Source organism: Lichenostomus cassidix, chromosome 1Aa, assembly GCF_008360975.1.
Source record: "Lichenostomus cassidix isolate B80296 chromosome 1Aa, HeHo_3.0, whole genome shotgun sequence".
In the NCBI taxonomy this organism is placed as follows: Eukaryota; Metazoa; Chordata; class Aves; order Passeriformes; family Meliphagidae; genus Lichenostomus; species Lichenostomus cassidix.
Window position 1 is genome coordinate 23,438,010 of NC_139480.1, and position 21,112 is coordinate 23,459,121.

At 39.5% G+C, this 21,112-nt stretch overlaps 1 protein-coding gene across 1 annotated transcript in view; it reads right to left on the minus strand.

Annotated features, from left to right (window-relative positions):
* CFTR (CF transmembrane conductance regulator) overlaps window positions 1-21,112 on the minus strand; it is an 86,994-nt gene that overhangs the window by 12,618 nt on the left and 53,264 nt on the right. Inside the window, exons 19-23 of the mRNA XM_085042625.1 lie at window positions 17,073-17,223; window positions 15,738-15,965; window positions 13,543-13,643; window positions 4,403-4,645; window positions 922-1,077 (exon numbers count right to left, since the gene is read on the minus strand). Coding sequence (XP_084898751.1) covers window positions 922-1,077; window positions 4,403-4,645; window positions 13,543-13,643; window positions 15,738-15,965; window positions 17,073-17,223 — 879 coding nt within the window. The remainder of the gene's footprint in view (window positions 1-921; window positions 1,078-4,402; window positions 4,646-13,542; window positions 13,644-15,737; window positions 15,966-17,072; window positions 17,224-21,112) is intronic.

The window sequence follows — 21,112 nt, forward strand, 5'->3', positions numbered from 1 at the left end:
AGGATGGATAAAGGCAGGACAGACAGCATGGTCCCTCACAGTGTGGCAGACTGATCTGCAACTGGTCTCCCACTGCTCCCTGATACTACCAGTGACTTATTGGTAAGATTGCCATCAAGTGTTACTTGAATTAGTCTGCCACAGTCACAAGGTTTCCGAAGGAATGAACACTGTTATGGAAGAGATTGTGCATGTTTTGAAACTGAAAAACTATCCAATTTATAACTGTCAAAGAAGAGATGGTCAATTTGTGTTACTCATGTCTCAGTGTTGTTGGTAAGGACAGACAACAAAACACAAAAGCATTAAAATGATGCCATTCATTCCATCAGCCTTCATTCCTACCCCTACGATGAGCAATCACCTTTCAGTATTACTGTATGCAGACAATAACATTCATTTTTCAGGTGGATAATCCACAGCTGTAACTAATATAAGACACTGTCCAGTGGTGGAGGCATTGGCAAGGGACTCACAAGCCCTAGGTTTACCTGTTTGCTATCAGTTTGCCAGGGAAAACAGGCAATGTACAGTATCCACATGTACCTAATATATGATGTAAAGCTTCAGAAAACAATAGCTGAGAACACTGATTGTATTTTTTTTCTTCAGGTGGCATTATCTTATTCAGAATCAACATGCAAACTGTCTCAGAGAGGCAGGAATAAACAGGCTGGAAACACTTATGTTTGAGCATGTTATATCTTCCCATTTCTAGAAGAGTTCTTGTGGGAGTGACAGAGAAACCCTAAAAATGAAAATTTTGCTGTGAATCATTATATCCATTCACCCATCCATGCCACTCCCCTTTTCATAAAATCTGTGTTTTGTTTGTTTCTCAGCATACAATAACAAACACCTATGCATGTACGAATGTACCAATGAAAAGAAAGGCACAAAAATATACAATAATATCATTACCTGAGGAATCACTCCAAATGCTTTTCTCCATTGCTGCACGCTGACCGTGTTCCAGGAGACTCCATCAATCTGGATATCCCCTTCCGTATTCAGAAGTCTTAAAAATGCAAAAAGTAAAGTGCTTTTTCCTGAACCTGTTCTTCCTAAAAGGCCCACCTGCAATGCAAATCATAAAAGCAAACATTTAATAATCTTCACATATTAATCACACACTTAGGCAAAAACCTTAGAGGTCTCAGCAGTGAAGAACAGTCCAGATGGATCTCAACAGGAGAGCAAATATCATTCATGTGGGAATGATAAAAACCTACAGCAAGGGCTGAATCAAACATTGGACAGACTCTTCTTTGTTTTGTTAGAATTAACTGGATGAAAAATCTGATAGCCTACTCTTACCTGAAGGACAGAAATTTCCCTATCTATTATCTTGTATTGATCTGCCCAGCTCTTTGAGCCTTTTCCCTTCACTTTGCTATGAAGCCCTTGTCAGCAAAATCACATCCAGAAACAAAAAACTAAGTAGGGAAAGCTACTCCATTTTCATATAATTGAAAATAAAGGGCCTAACTCTGATTAGTGGGGTAGCTTGGGGCAGAAGCAGTAGTTGCAGCACACATCATGGCACTGGACACCCCTAAGCACGTGTGCAAGTCCTCAACCTGCCCAGTTGGTGCTGATTTTCCTTATGTCTAAGGTGTGAAGAAACATAATAATACATGTTTGGGGGTTTTTTTTAAGTTGTGTTTCCCTTGTAGGGGAACCAACCTATTGCAAAAATAAGCAAATATCTGCAGCAACCTCCAACAAACTCCAAGATGCTGCCTTTTTCAACATCTGGGTTTACACGCCTAAGGATGTAAACTGAGCGTGGGCTGCTTTTGTCTGAGCGTGGGCTGCTTTTGTAGGATGACCATACACATGCAGAGGTGAAGAAGAGGATTCTTCCTGCTGCCTGGAATCCCTTTTGCAACAGTGTCTCAGGCATCCAAACCAGATGAGCAGTCTGTGCTGTGTTGCACCTACCCCTATCTACTGATTGTGTAGATTTGTATTTCAGTCTACAAAAAGAGCAGGAGGAAAGACTCAGAGAACTACAGTCCTCTTAGTCTAACCTTAGTTCCTGGAAAAATCATGGAGAAGATTATTCTGTGTACTATTGAAAGGCATTTAAAGAATAATACAATGAGGGATAGTCAACAAGGTTCACAAATAGAAAGGGCTGTTTAATTCAATATCCTTCTATGATGCAGTCACCTGCCTCATGGATGAAGGGAAGGTGGTGGATGTAATTTCTTCTGGATTTGAGAAAAGCTTTTGATACTGTCCTTCACAGCATCCTTCTGGACAAGTTCTCCAGCTGTGGGATGAGCAGGTTCAGAGTGCACTGGGTGAAGAGCTGGCTGAAGGCTTGTAGTGAATGGGACTACATCAGGCTGGTGTCAGTCATCACTGCTATTCTTCAGGGCTCAATCCTAGGGACAGTTCTCTTCTACATATTCATCAATTATGTGGATGCAGGAGCCAAATGCACCATTAGCAAGGCTGCTGATACCAAACTGGGAAATGCTCTTTACTCTCTTGAGGACATGAGGCCTTGCAGAGGGATCTTGATATTTTGGAGCATTGGTTGATGATTAATGGGATGCATTTTACCAAGTCCAAATGTCAGATTCTGCACCTGGGATGGAGCAATGCCAGGCACAAATATAAACTGGGAGAGGAGTGGCTGGAGAGCAGCCCTGCAGAGGGATCTGGGGGTGCTGGCTGACAGCAGGATCAGCGTGGGTCAGCAGTGTGTGCCCAGGCAGCCAAGAGGGCAAACCCCATCCTGGGTGATCAAACACAGCATCAGCAGCTGGGCAAAAGGGTGATTATCCCACTGGACTGAACACTGGAGCAGCCTCAGCAGGAGGGCTGTGTTCCAGGCTCCACAGTTTAAGAAGGATGTGAAGGTGTGTGAATTCATCCAGAGGAGGGCAACAAAGCTGGTGAAAGGGCTGAAAGGAATATCCTATCAGGAGTGACCAGAAACTTGTGCTTGTCTAGTTTGGAGAGGAGGCTGAGGAGCAACTGATCTCTTCTCCCTGGGATCCAGTGAGAGAACACATGGGAATGGTTCAAAGCTGCACCAGGGGAAGTTCAGACAGGACATTAGGAAGCATTTCTTTACAAAGATGGTGGTCAAACACTGGAACAGCCTTCCTAGAGAGGTGATTGATGCCCCAAGCCTGTCAGTCTTTAAGAGGCCCTGGATAATATGCTTTAACTTCTGGACAGCCATGAAATGGTAAGGCAGTGAGACTAGATGATTACTCTATATTCTATTCTATTGCATTCCATTACACCCCATTCCACTCTATCCCTCAGCAGAGGAGAGCTCATCTGTTTCCTGCTTGGTGTACATGTCCTTACCTATTAGGTGGACACAAATCCTCTCCAGTTTAAGGAGCATCTGAGTCCAGGTTTTGTCATCAAACTTGAATCACAGCCCTTGAGAAAAGGATTTTACTGCTCTAGCCCCTCTCTGTACAGTACAAAAGTACTGTACAGTACAAAAGTACTGTACAGAGTACTTTTTTTTTCCCTACTCCACTGCTTCAAGGGATTTTCCAGGAAGTATGTCCACCAGACTGCAGCAGCGCCTGCATCTCCACATTCCAGGAATCACAGCTGTTTTTCTTTCAAAGGCACAGTGGTTTCAGGATGGTGCTACAGGAAATCAGAGCCCTGGGTTCAAAATTTTGGTGCCCTCAAACTCAGTAGATGAAACATTCAGTTCATGTAAACCAAGATAAATCTACCAAACCTGGCAGAGATTGGTGCCATGCAAATAAGGAGGGAGGATGTGCCTCGTGTCAAGGCCAGAGAGCTATCACTGAACCTGTTTTCTCATTTACATGGGACAGTTAAAATCTCTTCATCCATATGGCTCCAGCTCAGGAAATCACAAGCCTTTCTTCCTATTCCACTAAGGACAGGTCTTTAGCATGAACGCAGCCCCAAATGCACATGAAGATTAATTAGAGGTTTGTCAGCCCTCTAAAGAATAGAGCTGTTTATGGTCTGTAGTACAATAATTCAGGGTGGTGTAGAGCCCTCATGGAATGGGTGAGACGGCACCTCCACCCTCCGGCCGCCGGAGCCAGCGGTGCATTACCCTTGGCACGGCAGCCAGTATTCTTTCGTGCCCTGCCCCACCAGGTCAGCCTGTCCCCAGCACCTGCACTCACCTGCAAGCTTCCCTCTCCACAGCAGGAGAATTGCAGGCACAGGAAAACAACTTGGAAAACTGTTGCATACATATTTTATCCTAAGTGGTTTCTGTTCTTCATGTGCTTTAGAAGATATTCTGTTTTGCAACAATTTCATTTACAAAATCTTACTGGACTCAAAATCCTCTTTAGTCATTAAATAAGTTTATGACAATTCTATACTTAAGCTTAATAGAAGACAGAACAAACACAACAAAACAGTGCCTTACCCTCTGGCCTGAACTTATTGAAAAGGAAATGTTTTCTAGTACAGCAGCTCCTCCTTCACCATATTTAGCTGTAAGGTCTTTCACAGTCATTTGGCCCCCAGATGGCCAATTCTTCTCTTCCTTCACATGCCTGTTTTCAATTACAAGGGCATCTGAAAAGTGATTATTCTTCTCTGGCTTAATGCTTTTTGTCTCTTCTGTTGGCATGTCAATGAACTTAAATATTCGTCCGACAGACCGCATCTACAAATCAAAACAGACAATATTCTAATTGTAACTCATACTAAACTATCAAAACAAATGAAATAAAACTTTCCTAATTCCTAGCCAGAACAGTGAGTCTTTTTGCTATGTAAGCTACTGTCATGAGTAACCCAAAGCATTATTGCATTCAATATCTATCTGTACCCAAAACCTGTAAATGTCTCTTTAAGACCCAGTGTGGCAGGGACTGGAATTTCGGGGCAGTTGGGAGTTGCTGGTCCCTGGAGAAGGTCGGGGCACCCGGACCGGCAGCTCTTCTCTTGTGCTCGGCAGCGTTTCCGAAGGCAGAGGCTGCACTTCCAGTGAGTTTCTGGGGTTCCAACTGTAGCAACTTGGAAAAACCGCATTTCACAATTAAGAACTGTTTTTGGAGTGAGCTTTGCAAACTCTACTGGCAGCAGAGCTTGAGCAGGTCCTGGGGTCACCCCGCATCAACACCAACAGAGCACTTTTCCCCCCGACACGCGCAGTTCCAAGCACATCAGCACCAGCCCTGGCAGCACGAGTGGCAGTGCTGCTGACCCCACATGTGCTGCCACTCCTCATGTGCTGCTGGAATGGCTCTGTAAGCTCCCACCTTCCCAGGAGGTTTGTTTTGCTCCATCATTTTTCTCTGTCTCCTGGACTGCATGGTCACCTGGAGGGTGCCATACTGGGGGAGAGAGCTGGTGTCATTGTCCCTATGTCTCCCTACCGTGGCCAGCAGTGGGGCTGCCACCTTGGGAGGGGGCGGTATGCTGCCATTTTGGGTGTCTCTGTTCCTGTGTGGCTCATGAGATTTAGCAGTTTTGTATCTAATGATTATTTACTGGGTTTTTTTGCCTGGTGCTCTTTCATTTGTTAGTAAACTTTTTATTCACTTCTATCTACTCATTCATTCCTTATTGGTGGAAAGGGATTGGTTGCAACTAAGGGGAGGTAACTCATTTTGGTGTCCATCTCTTTAAATTGTCTTAAACCAAGACAGCTATACCATGATATAATCTTCAAAGGTAGGCTACTTCTATACCTACTGTATATTAGGTGAAATATATATATATATATCTCCTATATATTAGGTGAAATAATAAAGTCTTGTAGTTCATGAACTTCAGACAGAAGTTGCTACTAGCAGGCTTGGTGAATTTTCAAAGGAACCTCTCCTCCACTACAACTTCACTGCTCTGGTTGTCAGAAAAGTTATTTTTTGCTTTATGGAGAACTTTGCTGTTATAACTTTATTAATTTTAAATTCTAAAGAGCTCCTTTTCCTAGCTGCTTTCCTCATTAATTTATGGAGTGATACCTTGGATCCGGTCACCCTTTGTTATCCAGGACTGCAAGAAATCCAGGTTTAAGCCTCTTTCTTAATATATGTTCTCCTTCTCCAAACACCCCAGTTCAAATCAAGCTTTCCTGTCTGACCAGAATGCACACAGCATTTTGCATGATGTTTCACAAGGACATTATACAAATGCATTGGTACTTCCCCATCTGCATTAGGAATATCTGCATTAGCACATCCTAGGATCATACACTATTTTCTTCACAGTCACATCTTTAGTCCACCTTTGATTGAGGTGTGGTCAGCCAAGCTTTCCTGCATTTTAGCCATTTCTAACCAACATCCTCATTTACAACTGAGGTTATTCTTAGCAGTCTTTAAATTCAAGCCTTTGCACCTTCATTACTGAAATCTATTTAATATCTGGCATTTGAGGTCACCTAATACATTTCAACTCCCAGGGTCCTTTATGCCAATACTGCCTTTCAGCTTTGTGCCTTTGGTAGATTTCTTCAACACATTTTTTTTTTTATTTTGTTGAGAGCATTTAAAAAAGATTAAAATGAGCTCAGTCAGCAATCTAATCTTTGTTGAGTAGCCTCCCTACAGGTTAATACTTACAGCTTAATGCTATTTCCTTTCTGACCAGCTCATTAACTAGTTTACAGTTCTCATAATAATCCTGCTATCCTTCATTTATATAATACCTGAAACAGAGCTGTAGTCAATGCTTTCCTGAAGGCAAATGAGATCTACTACATTGCTTTTGCCTGGAAAATCAATCATCAAACACAGTTATGAGGGTAGTGTGGTGCAACCCTAATGTCAGCAAACCTGAGTGACTCCAATATATAAGCATCATATTTTTAATTAATTCTTAAAATAGTTTCTAAAGACTGCTGCTCTCAGACTAACAAACTGATGGTGGGACTTCTCATTTCTCCTTCTCAACAAAAAATTGACAGTTGTTATTTTATCACATGCCACCACCACTGCCAGCTTGTTTTATTTATTTGAAGTGGCAATTATCAGACTCCCAACTTCTTGGCCAGTTTTTCCTGAACACTTGGATGGGAGGTCTGCCCTACCTGGTTTGGGTGGCATTGTTACAGTCTGGTTTCACATATTTAAATGAAATGTCCAACTGCAGAACCCAGTCAACCCTAACTGAAGACTGATTTTAGACAGACTGGCTCACAGGTGGTGCATATGTCCCTCCACAAACTGTACAGGAAATTTAGGGAGACCAGGATTCTAGCTGGTTTCGCATGTAATTCCCACCTCATATATTATAAATCCCATTTCTACCTTCTGCTCCACTTTCAAGCCCACGGATTAAACACTGCCATTTTAGTAAAAATTAAGATCAAGTATTTATACAGATTTTGAGCCATTTGCAAGCCTAATTCTGATTTTGTCAAGTTTCTCTATCTGCTTTTTGACCTCCAACACATAGCTTGTTTAGGTTAACATTAAAAATCCATTCTGTAGAGGCTGCAATTCCTAACATACTGTCAGAGGATGTTTTTCATGCTGGCAGTCCTAGAGTCTTCAAAATGTCCTATTTTTCTCCTGTGCAGGGAATAAGTTTCAGCTCCTTACTTGAAGGAGATGTGACTTCCCTTTACAGTCAGGTGCCTAAGCACCCCAGTCCAACTAACTTAATTAATTAGATTCCTTGTTTTACAAAAAATTGTTCCTGTAAGCAACATTTGTTCTATAATCTGTATTCTCAGAAATATATCTCTATGTAGTTATCATGGAAAACCCTTTGTACATCTTTGTTTAACTGCTTTTATATTCCTTCTGCAAAGTGCTTCTACTTGACATATTATGTACAATTCCTTTTTGCTCTTCAATCCTGATTGAAATATTGTTAGGTAGATTTTCCATGTGGCAGCAAATGCAAGGGAATACTATGATCATAGCTTCCATCTCAGCATCTTGAAACACAATTGTGACAGAATTTTTAAAAAGGGTGCTAACACACAAGCCTGTCAATTCTAATTTCCATCTCAACCACTGTGGAAGATGGAAAAGCATGGTCACCATCATGTTCATGTACTTATGCCAGCTCATTTTGGTGACACAAACAGGAAGACCTTGGATCAGGCTGACAATTTCCTCCCTGTCTGGCTGTCAATAGTAAATCCTACAATGAGCACCGTGCAGTTATTTTACTTGGTGTTTGATGGTACCTTTCTTTTCAGAAATCTTAGCTTTATAGAAATATGGCCATTTTAGAAATGAAGGCCTCTCTTGGCTTCATTTAGAACTGTGAATGTTTGTACAGGCAGAGATTCTCCATAATTGCCCAAGAGATCATACTACTATACACTGTCTAATGTCTGCCATGAAGCCTTCTGGATGAAGAGCCTTTCTATATAAAAGAATATTTCATCCCAGTGTCGTAGCTCCCCGACAGACTTATCAGTTACATATGCAGATATTTTAGACAGTTCAATAATTTTAAAATCAATTCTGAATTCCTTGTTCTATATCTTGAATTATGATTTAAGTCAGGGAAGAATGTGGCACATCAGTAACATTTTACAAAAATATCCATTCTTCCTTTCACAGGTAGAAACATTCTGTCATTCATAATGACAGGTATAGGATAGGTGACAGCAAGTTTCTTATCCATTATCCCCAGCAGCACTGTGCCAGCTACAGTCACATTCTTTAACTAGTACTTTTGAATAAAGGAGTATATTTACTATTTCCATCCCTATGCCTATAGCACAGAACATTATTTTTAGCCTTGCCTAATTGTATTTTACTGAGATTTTAATAACACTGCAAATTCTTTAATTTATTTTCTCATTAATATCACTTAAACTCTTCTTAACTTTGAAGGAGAATTCATAATATAATTATATAATGCGTATTTCCAGAAGGTGGAAGAAGTAATTCTTTTACATGTAAGCTAATACAGTTAATTTAATCAGGTCTCTGTGTTTTCTTCTACTAAAAGGAGAGCAGTCACCCTCTTCAGACCAGACATACACAGTATTCAATGGCTGTGTTGCAAGACATGCTCTCCTCACCCACAGGCTGCCTGGAAAGTGCAGTGTGCAGCTGAGAGATCCTATGGGATGTTGGTCCAATGGTTCATGTTATAAAAAATCCTGTGGCATTAAGTCACTGCCAAAACTGGCTCTCTAGGCAGACCATATGGTTTTACCAAGGTTTCACATCATCTGTTAGTACATTTTGGGTGCACTTACAGGACATATACTTCTCTTCTGAACTGCAAAAATGAAAGTTCATGTAAAACTTGGGTACTGATTTTTTTCTCTTTTTCACACTGCTGTGCAGGCAGGCAGAAAGGAAAATGTTCTAAGCATTTTTTCTTCATTCTGTTCCCTTCCAGGTAACCAACACCTCACTTTGAGGACTGCCATTCTGATGCAGATTTTACAGACAAGGATTTACTTAAACTTTGGAAATTAACAGTATTCTCAGGTTTTCTGCCAACATTAGTAAAAATAATATAAAGATCATGTCCTAGATAAAAAAAAAATCAGTTGAACAGATTAAAGGAGAAATAGTAGGGGAATATAAAAGTACAAAAATTAAATGTAAAAGCACCATGATTTTTCACAGTCGTACTTTAAAATTTGGTCCTTTTCTCTACCCTGTATTACTTTAATTCTTCAGCATCCCGGATGTACAGGGTGGGGCATAGTGAGGTTCAGCAAGTTTGGTTTTAATATCTCCTTGGGGGATTCTTTTTATATCTCCTTATATAAGTAATCTTGGCAACAGCAAAAGCATGCCATTTTCCCTTTCCCTGATAAAAGGAACTGTCCTTCACAGTTAAAGCACTGCTCCTGCAGGATATACATCAGTGAAAGAAGAGGTTATAAAGCATTAAAATAGTCCACTGGGAGTAGCTAATGCTTATCTGTGAAAGCAGCACTTACTGAAAAAATTATTTTCTATTTCTTTATAAAGGGAAAAGAAATTCAAAATACTACAAGACTGCCTAGAGGGATAAGAAAAAGACCAAAACCAGAAAAGATCAAAGTGAAACAATAAATCTAGCCTAATTCATAGCTTTAAATGAAACAATGGATAGCTGTCAGTGTGACCACTTGGGAGGGGGTGGGGTGGTCAGTGAGGGGTTATGGGTTTTTGGAAAGGTTGTTTGGTTGTTTGGTTGTTTTTAAATAAAGGCAGAGCAGATAAAGTATCAGGGCTGTAGAGAATGAAATACCAAAACTCTTAAACCATTATGGGGTATTAAAAGACAGTAAGGATTTTTAATTTAAAGCCAAACCTGTTCAACAAAAGTTGCTTCAAAGACAATATCTGCATATGTAAAAATAAAAACCAACCTAGGAACTCTGATTTCTTCAATCTGTGTGCCATTGTCATGGAAAGCTCAAGATGGAGATTGTGTGGAATAAAGTCAAATTTGCCACCTACCCATCTGTTTGGCCAGCAGTAGTTCCAGCACATTGTTTCCTTTTTGACATGATTTTGCTTCCCTATTCTCCTTTCTTTGCAGCCTTTTGTTTGCATTTATTTCACTGATGTCCTGTACCTTGCATATCTTGTACGACAACTCAGTAGGAGCTTAATATTTTGTACTAAATTCAGCAGCTACTCCTTTGGACATGGCTTTCAAACACTTTGCAGAAGACTCCAGACTGCTACCTACAAATGTGCTATTCACTCAGGCATGCTTGTCTGCAGGGCTGTAAACACAGATATCACAGCTGCTCAAGGAAGGGCAAGAGTGATGTCAACTAGAGCGGTGTGTGCATTTCTGTAAGTGGAGACATGGAGATGTGTCAATTTTAGTCAATCTGGTCCAGTGGGGAGCTTCAAACTTCCTCTTGAGACAAAAATGGAGTGTAACTAAATACACTATTAAGTCAGGCAAACCTTTGCAAAACATCTTCAGCCAAATAATTTTAATATTTTAAAGAGGGAAGTGCTAAATGCAGAGACTACAGAGTAGGAAATAATACATCTGTATTACCCAGTGAAGCAGTTTTATTATCTTGACACCATTAAGCTATTTTTATCTGCTTGTGCTCAGGAGCAGCTTTTGAATGTCAAGAAAACCATCCTGCCAGCAATATCTTTTAGTTTCTCATTTGGGATACTTTAACATTCATGTAATGAGAGTGGGCAGTTATCCACTACTAAAAGATGTCCAGAGGATCTACCTATAAACTGATGTACCTCAGAAAGCTATAAATAACATAATATAATATAGCACATAACATAACCAGTGCTCCAGTACAGTGCTTTGTCTTAAAACAGAGCAAAGTATTCAGAAATGCCTACAGCAACTTGAGACTTCCTTTTCAAGGGAAAGGGAGTTACTTTCTTCTTGCTGCTAATAGATGATATTTTAACATTACTGTACTTTTAAAAAGGGGAAATTCTTCTTTATTAAAACACTATTGTGTCCAGCACCCTCTGAATCCTACAGTAAGACTTCCTGTTGCTCTTGTGAAACACCTTCAGTCTGTATTAAGCCAAGTAATATACACACATGACTTGTATACAGATTGTTATACTTAGAGTGATCACATTCTGCCTTACAGGGGATGGAGTTTACAGATGAGAGCTGAGTGAATGAACATTGTTGTTGTTGTTGTGGTTTCGGGGGACTGACCTACTGGAGAGCAGCTTTGTGGAGAAGGACCTGGGAGTCCTGGTGGATGTCAAGTTAACTATGAGCTGGCAGTGTGCCCTTGAGGCCAGGAGGGCCAGTGGCAACCTGGGGTGCATCGGGAAGAGCACGGCCAGCAGGTCCTGCCCTTCCACTCGGCCCTAGGGAGGCGACATCTGGAGTGCTGTGTCCAGTTCTTGGCTGCTCAGTACAAGAAAGGGAAAGAGCTACTGGACAGGGTCCCATGGAAGGCCACACAGATCATTTGGGGTCTGGAGCATCTCTTTTATGAGGACTGCAGCAGCTGGGCCTGTTTAGCCTAGAGAGCACTGACAGAGGATCACATTAATGCATGTACATGTCTCAGAGGTGGCTGCCAGCTGGATGGTGCCAGACTCTTTTCGGTGGTGCACAGTGCACAGTGATGGGGCAATGACCATAAACTAAAGTTTCACCTCAACACAAGGAAGAACATTTTCCCATTGAAGATGACAGAGCACGGGCACAGGCTGCCAGGGAGGTCATGCAGTCTCCCTCTCTGGAGACATTCAGAACCCACCTGGTCATGTTCTTGTGCCACCTGCTCCAGGTGACCCTGCCTTTCAGGGAAATTGGACTGGGTGATCTCCAGAGGTCTCTCCCAACATTAACAATTCTATGATTTACCGACACCACGTTTTACTTCATTATTAGTCACATAACTACTGTTCAGCATGTCTTGCAGTTCCAGCACTGTCACAAAGTGCTTGCCCTTCAAGACAGGCTCTTCTAACAAAGCAAAGAAAGAGCGAGCAGAAAACATTTGGTGGATAGGAAACACTGCCGAATGGCCACCAGCTGTCTCGACTATCAGCAGTCACAGTGTAAACACGAAATTAGATGCTGTGGTTAATTCCCAGTTTTGAGGCTCTTAATGATTTCCCTCAGGATTAATCTAGTTGACTCATTTATTTAAAGAAAAAATTAATGTTGGATTGCAAATATTGATTCATTGTCACCATCTGCTCCACTCATATATTTTTAATATGACAAGTCATTTCAATTAATTAAGATTTAATGGACTCTAAGATCTGTGGTAAATTTTTTTTGTTTTCCAACACTGAAATGGTTGGCTCAAGATGCTAATTTAGGGTTCAGAGAGGGTAAGACTGGATGGGTGAGATTTTTTTCAGTATTTTTTTCTTGTTTATAAGACTATAACATTTTTTTACACAAATTCTGTCTAAAATAAATCCTAGAATGAATAAAGTGGAAAGAGATCAGTAACTATTAAATTTTAACATCAAATCTAAAATTTTCATACATTTAAGCTAATGTATGATGAAAACTATAAGAACAAACATATTCTTTTATGAGTTTCCTCTCTGCTTCTTATATCTTAACAAATAGGCAATGAGAAACTGACCTTGTGAAATACTCTGTTTTAAAGCCAATCCTACCTATTAAAATTACATATGATTAAAAAGCCTTATGTCAGAGGGCATTTTACATAAAACCAGAAAAAGATTCCCAGGGAAGTCAAGGAGAGATTTATAATCACTGTTGATAATAGGTGAAAGCAACTCAAAAACATCCATCATGATCTGCTTTGCAAAGCTGTTAAGTAGACCAAGGAGGGTATATTATACACATAAATACAGGAAATATAATCATAACTAAACAACCCCAAGCCTTTTGGAGGTTTTCCTATCACTGCTACATCTGCAATCTGAATCCTCAAATGCAAGTATTTGCTGTTGTCTATTCCAGACCAGGAAAACTTCTGATCACGGAAAAACTCAGTTTGTGTTGTTCCAAAGCCAGTAGTTTGCTAACAAAGGTATGAGGGAAACTTTTCTGACACATCTGCATGATACTCAACTATGAAGATAATTCACTGCAGAGCCAGTGAATTATCTTCAGAGTTGAAATAACCAGAAAAAATAAAAAAATAAGGCAATTCCTCAAAAGAAAGCACAGCATGGTGCATTTTATGCTTACCAAACTATCAACATCTATGCTTGAGTTTACTGCCCACTGCAAGGTACCCATGATGTTCATAGCTAAAGTAAGAATAATTCCAGCTGTACCTGGCCCATCACCTGTAGAGAGAAAAACACATTCAATTTCTATGCAAATAAAAAGCCATTAGAAATCAGAAAATTAGCATGTATATCTTAAAACACATATTCATACTCTTTCCTCTTTTATTTCATGGAGAAAGCATGCCTTTGTTAATCATAAAAAGGACTAAGAGCTAAATCATAGTTAAACACCTGGCTTTGGCACTGAATTCACTAGAAACCTTAATCCTGCTTTGGCAGAAGAAAAAATTAAATCTTGGTACTTAAGCTGTATACAGAATCGGGTCTCTGCAATCTTGATTTGACTTTCCTTTTCCCAACATGTATGAATCTGTGAAATTACTCTTGTCTAACTAAAATACCACACAACAGCTAACAACTTTAAAATTCAAAATGGCTTACATTTTCATTTCTTTGACAAATGGAGGACATTCTCCTTAGTGTTTCACAAAGATGCAGATGTAAATTCTTTAGCTTTAACTGTCATCTGTAACAAGCATGGGATTTCCCAGGGATTTTCCTTTATGACTTCATACAATACGAGAATTTAATCTACCACACTGCTAATTTTTAACCTCACTACGTGTTAAATGGAATTGAGAATTTAAACCAAATGCCTTTCTATAATTTCTGCATTCTTTATATAGTCTTCTTCAACAAACCTCCTCCTGTTTTGCTTGTAGACATTTTGTTGTATAACTAGTTATAAAAGCAAACAATAAAACAAAATATTCTTCATGAAAATGGATAGATTAAGAAAAGAAATTTAGTGTTGCTCCAAGGGCTTATTATTTATAACCATAAAGGTTACATTGGTGGCACGATGACAGATTTTAATATTTTTTTAAAAGTGTTTCTAACCCCTTTTTTCAAGTAAAACATCCAGGAAAACGAACACAAGAAATGTTTTTCCTAAAAACCCCAAACTACTAAGGACCCAAAGTGAGAAATGAGAAGGACAGCAAGGAACATTGTTTCCCATGAATGGCAGGGGAGCTAGAAGTCTCCTTAGTAACAAAAGTACTGTAAGTGCCTATTTTCATACAGAAGTATTTGTGTGGTTGATTTTTTTTTCTTTTTCTTTTCTTTTTTTTCTTTTTTTTTTGTTAAGGAGAGCTAAAGCTCCTTATACAAGAAATAGAGGATAGCATTTCATAAATTATACAATATTTGATAAATTGCAAGCTCTTATATAACTCCTTATAAGCACTGAAGTACGACTGAAAGAAATTTGAATATTGTTAGATTTAAAAACCTCCTCCATAAAATCATCAAACTCGTGTTCATCAGGGACTGTAGTATTGAAACTGCATGCAGATCCTGCACACCACATTCAGCATGAAACTTGGAGAGGTAGAATGATGCCCAAAAATAACAAAAGCATAGTGAATAAACAACTGTATTTGAAGTAAACTCTAGCCAAGTTTTTCCACAGAACTGAATTATTAGCCTTTTGGGGACATCATACTCCTATTTTTCGCTTGTTTGAGGCTGGCTACACCTGGCCAGTCATGAGCACTCCTTCAAATACAAGTAAGTTACAGTGTGATTCTCATTCATATACTATGTTAACTAGGAGTAGGGAGTAATTTTTGGGGGGATTTTGAATAGAATTTGCAAAACTTCACATATTAAAATGAGTCAGTCAGCTGGGAATTAAAGAACTGTATGACAATTTCTGCTAATGGCATGGGCTTTAAAAGATTATTAAAACTTTGCATGTCTTAGCCATTTGCAAGTGAGAGGAACATTAACTTCTATTTACTAAATACCTTTGAACTATATAGGTGTGATCAACATCTTTGGTAATGTGGTTTCAAACACGAGATAATTTTACAGCAATTGCAATCCAGAAAATGAAAGTTTTGTCCCTTCAGTTATCATTTTCAGATTAATCCCTTTAATGAGTCCTCTGCAATATCAGACTGCAGGTAATAATGGTGTTATTTCTATTTTAATTAAGTTGTGCTTACTGCTATGACATACTTAAATCAATGACTCCAATGTATGCTAAATTTTGCAACAGTTTATTTCCCTCAGAATTTTCTACAGCTGAGCTGTTAAAGAGAAGCATCAGACTTCCATTTCAGTACTCAGGTAAAGTTACCATACCTGTAGTTATGATAGAGATAAATGCCACAGCAACAAAAAAGAAAACAAAAATAATTTCTATCCTCATCTGGAACCAGCGCAGCGTTGACAGGTAGAGGAACCAGTTTGCCGTGTGTAGGTTCAGAGCTTTGTGAAATAAGGTCTCAAAATACGGCTGCCGCCCAAAAGCTCTCAGTGTCCACAGCCCTTTCAAGCTTGTAACAAGATGGGTGAAAATTGGACTTCGAGCTGTAAAGTGTTTAAATTAGAACATAAACATGCATAAGCAAATACCTTTGATACAAAGCACACCCCCCCATGCTCTACCTCACAGCAGTATAAATACTGTCAGTGTGTAATTTACATATGTTGTCAAAGTGCATGACTGAAGTAATCCTAACGAAGGATATACAACAATAGTCTTTGCAAGAATGGGTTGAAATTGCATTCAGTGTATTGACAGGAGGGGATCACAATAATTCTCCATAGCACATAACTACTTGTCTCATATCTACTTGGGGAAGCTCCTGGCCTTCTGTAAGATGCCACAAGAGAAAGGTTGCCTCTCCCCAGCCAAAATTAATTCCTGCAATTTTGATAATTCCTTTATATTAAGCTTTTTTGCATAGGCAGAGTACTTTAATACTCTGGATTCAACTGCACTGACATGGTCATTTTAAGCAGCTCTTGCATTACATAAAAAGTGGTGAGCCAATCCTGCATCCCTGTGAACATCAAAGAAATTTAAATTTAGGTCTGAGGAACTCCAGAATTACACTTAAGTAAAAGGGAAGAGGATCACCACTGTTTAAGATTCAGGACTGATTTGCTGAGGATCTGCCAGTTTGCTGCAAAGCCAAGCAACAGTGCATAATCTGCAAATTCACACTTCAGAATGAGGTTTTCAATTGTATTTGGAACATTTTAGTCTCTTAATGGGGGGAGAGGAAGGAAATTTAATCACGTAACTTATTCAAAAATAAGAGCTCTTTGTGATCAAGAGATATCCATTGAAAATTTTTCTTACAAATAAACAAACTCAAAGGGTACATACCAACACTAACCACAATTTGGAAAGTTACATTTACTCTCAAGAAAACTGTATGTCAGGACTTTGTTTTCAGCTGCAGTGTAGATAAAGCCCATCTTTTAAAAGGCCTTTTTTAATTGCTCTTTGGCAGCAGAGCACTCAGCATTTGCTGGTTCAGTAACAGCCCAAGCTTTAAGTAGATATGTGTTCTGCTCCCAAAGACAATGTCATCTTGCAAGAGAAGAGGCAAAAAAGAGGAGAAAGGGTGAATCACTTCTCAATTGATTTGTTGTGGATTTAGAATCTACCAATTTTGCTGCTCCTACCTTCAGATTCCAGTTGTTTCAGCTGCTGAGAAGTGTGGAGGAAGTATGCCCTTAACAGAATAAAGGCTGCTACCACAGGCACTGATGCCAGGAAGATGTAGGGTTCTAATATTGAGACTACTGTTATAGCGCCAATCACAATCAGTATTAACTGTAGAATGAAAGAAAAATACTATTGATACAGTAAACTTTTCATTTTCTAGACTAGAGGTTGGTGATTAATTTCCTTCCTATGGCAACTAGGTATTGCTTCAGCAAACACATAGTTCTAACCTAAGATTTGCAGCTGAGAACAAACCTCCATGAAAAGATCATTAATAACTTGGACCAGATCCAAAACCTGTTGCAATAAGCTGCCATCTTTTCTAATAGATGGAAGGAGTTTTTTCTGTAGTACAATCAGTATTGCAGGCTTCCAAAATATGAAGCCACAAAAAAAACTAATACCAACTAGGTAATCACTCTCCACTTAAAAATGTAAGAATGACACTTGTAATATCTGCAGCCACCTACCAAACCTACTGGTGCTGTCCCTGTCTTTTCTGGACTAGGTGTGCAAGACTGTCAGGAGCTGAGTGACAGTCTCCTGCAGGTTCTGGGCAAAGCAGTCTTGCTGAGGATCAGGAAAAGTGGGAAGCTGTACTTCTTTGTTTGCTCAAGGGACTGTAAGCCATATATATGAAACTAGCACTACTGCTTGTCCTGATTGGAAGGCAGGAAATAAATCGTTAGAGAACTTGTGGTATGACAAATCAGCAGTTTCAGGAGAAATAAAAAGGTGTTTAAAGGTGTCAGATGACTCAAAAGGAACAAAATAATTTCAGAGTTAATTTATTTAGCCTGCCAGATACTACTGCCATTTTAAGACCTCATCCTCAGTCGCTCCAGACAGATTTAGCTAAATCTAGTCTTGATCTTTAGAAGAGACTTAAGCTTTTAGACTGTTCTTGTCTCATACCTAAATCTAATGAAAATAAGTATATCACTGTACATAAAATAGCAAAGTTCTGCTTTGTATCAGGGTGTTATGTTTAACACTAAACAACTACTTCAAACTGCAAACTTCCCAGCATAAACCAACTGCAGATGGACAATTTGGACAAAATAATGAACGTTACATTGAAACATCACTACAAATGACCAGCCATCAAAGAAACAGGTGGAAAGCAAAACTAATTTCACATTAAGAAGAAATCTGCAGTTGGTGCTTTTGGCACTACATCCACATAAAATCAAGGAAGTATTTAAATTCCCAGTATTCCAAGTTAGAGGTCTTTCATGAACAGGTAAGTATGTTCTAAGTTTCTTACCTTTTCTTTCATCAGAAATCTGAGCAATGCAATAGCAGCATCACATTTTATGAAAAACAAATACATTACAGCTAAACTAGCTAAAGGAGGAGTGGCTTTGAAATGGAAGAGAGCAAGTTTAGATTAGATATCAGGAAGAAATTCTTTTACTGTGAGGGTGGTGAGGCATTGGAACAGGTTGCCCAGAGAAGTTGTGAATGCAAGTTCCCGTTCCTGGAAGTGTTCAAGGCCAGGTTGAAAGGGGCACTGAGAAACCTGATCTAGTGGAAGGTGTCCTTGCCTGTGCAGGGAGGCTGGAACTAGATGATCTTTAATATCTGTTCCAGCCCAAAGAATTTAATGATTCTCTGATTTCTTTCACTATTTTCCTCATTTCTCTTGAAGGAATGGTGATGCATGTGAGTTATGCTTGTGCAGGCTGTTTAGCACTGGTCTGCAGCAATGCAAGAATGGATTTGTGTTTATTCATTACTTCAAACTGCAGAAATTAGTAACATTTTTATCTCTCTATAATTGTTTAGAAGCAAATGAGCTGTTCAACTGATATTAAGCGAAGTTATACAGCTCTCAGATTACTTGAGATTACAGCCACTCAGTGACTGTTATAATTCCCATTTCTGTCATTTACTCAAATTTTGTAAAGGTCACCATAATGCCATATCGTTCTAACTGCCGGTCCCACAGTTATTTCACTGAAAAGTTGAATATGAAAATCTGTGTTATCCCATAAACTTCAAAGTAAGTCTAAAGTCAGAGAGAAGATGATGAGACTTTCTCTAAAAAGGCAGAAGCAAAACATCTAAACCACAGGCCAGCTGTATTGACATATAGTTGAGGAATGGCAGCAGAGGGCTCATGCAGCCCAGTTCAGAGCCACAGTGCTGTGCTGCAGTGACCCCAAATGCTGAAGTTTTGAGTGATACTATATTACACCTCAGGGACAAGCAGTATTGTGCCAGCAGCATCTCACATGAAGGATCTCCAAGAAACAAGGACCGGTTGAAAGAACCGGATTTAGCCTTAAGGGGATCTCATCTCCTTGTGAAACTAGCTACTGGCATTTGTTATATTTATATAAATTATATATTCTATATATATACATAATATAACATTAAATATAATCTACACATTATCTTTATATAAATTATACATGTTTATGTATATGCATTTTTTTATAATTTATAGAATTAAAACCATATTCTTTTAATGTAATATATATCATTAGGCATTTCTTGTGGACCACAAGTGCTTGAGCCAAATTTTTTTCAATGGCACACACTGGGAAGACAACAGGCAATGGGCACAAGCTGAAATGCACAAAATTCCATTTAAACATAAGAAAAAGCATTTTTATCATGGGAATAGTCAAAACCGGAACACGTTACTCAGAGAACTTGGAGATATCCAAAATCCAGCTTGGCCGTGAGCAACCTCCTCCAGCTGAACCTCCTTTGAACAGAGGGGTTGGAGAGGTTCCAAGTCCTAGGTCCACACATCCCTTCCACATTCTGTGACTCTTCAACAATCAGCAGAAGGAAAATGTTCTATCTATAACCTTTCTGTATCTTTAGGAGAAATCTGACTTTGTTATCAGAGTCCATGGAAGTCTGAATCTATGGAGGATCAGAAGGAATTTATTGTGAAGCAATGACTGTTTAAATTATTCAATACAGTGGGTAAGTTCAATGTTCTTCAGCAGAAGAACCTGGAAAGACAGGGCAGCTTATCATGCATGTCTAGAAACCTCTGCAGCTGAGACTGAGGACAGAGAGGTGAACCTGTGAGGCAATAGGGCATAGCTAAACCTCTGAAAGGCATCAGAATGGAAAAGCCAAATACTGGGATTTCCCTTATTTTTGAAAACACGAAAAACTAGTCAGTTGCTTGTAGAAAGTTTGAAATGTAGAGACAGACTAAATAACATAATTCTGGAATAACATCCCTATGCTAGATCCAAAATATCAGAAACAAAATGGTCGTGTCAGAAAAGACAGTAGTGACTCCTGTTCACACTGGAGATTATACTGCTGATTCAGAGAGTCTCAATGTCCATGTTTTCTCATTCAACAAGTCCTCATGACATCAGCACAACATGAAGTAAAGCTGTAATGTGCTTGAACCTTTTCATGTAGAGCTGCACTGGCCTCTCTGAAGTCATGAGCCAAAGTTATCAATTACTCACAAAGATATAGGGAAAGGAATTCTGTCTATATCTGATAATCATGTTGGTATGGACTGCAAAGCACACAAACCCACAGATGGAGACAGGCAATATGTATAGCAGAGTGTTTGGGTTGATTAAGTGTCTTGGATTGATGTTATGATAATCCTTTATCCCCTATCGTTGGTTTATATGCCCAAGAAAGAAAAAATGTGTGGTCCTGTCTCTTTAACTACACCCAGCCGCAGAGAGAAACGCGGGGTGTTTTGAAAACATTTTCTCCAAGCCTCGCTCCGGGGGAGGATTCGTCGCCCGGCAGAGACTGCGTGCTGGACGGGGGTCGGAGTGAGCTCTGTTCCCATTTTTTTCCCATTTTTTCTTTTTCCTCGTTTGGACCCCTTCTCTTCGATCTGCTTTGCCACCCGGAGACCCAGGAGGGCCAGAGGACAGCAGAGCTCTCCAGGGAGCTCCACCCGGCCCCGGGTGGGGGGCGAGGAGGAGAGGGACTGCGTCTGAGAAAAGGACTTTTTAATCAGGTTGAATAACTCCTTTTCACCTTGGTTTTCCCC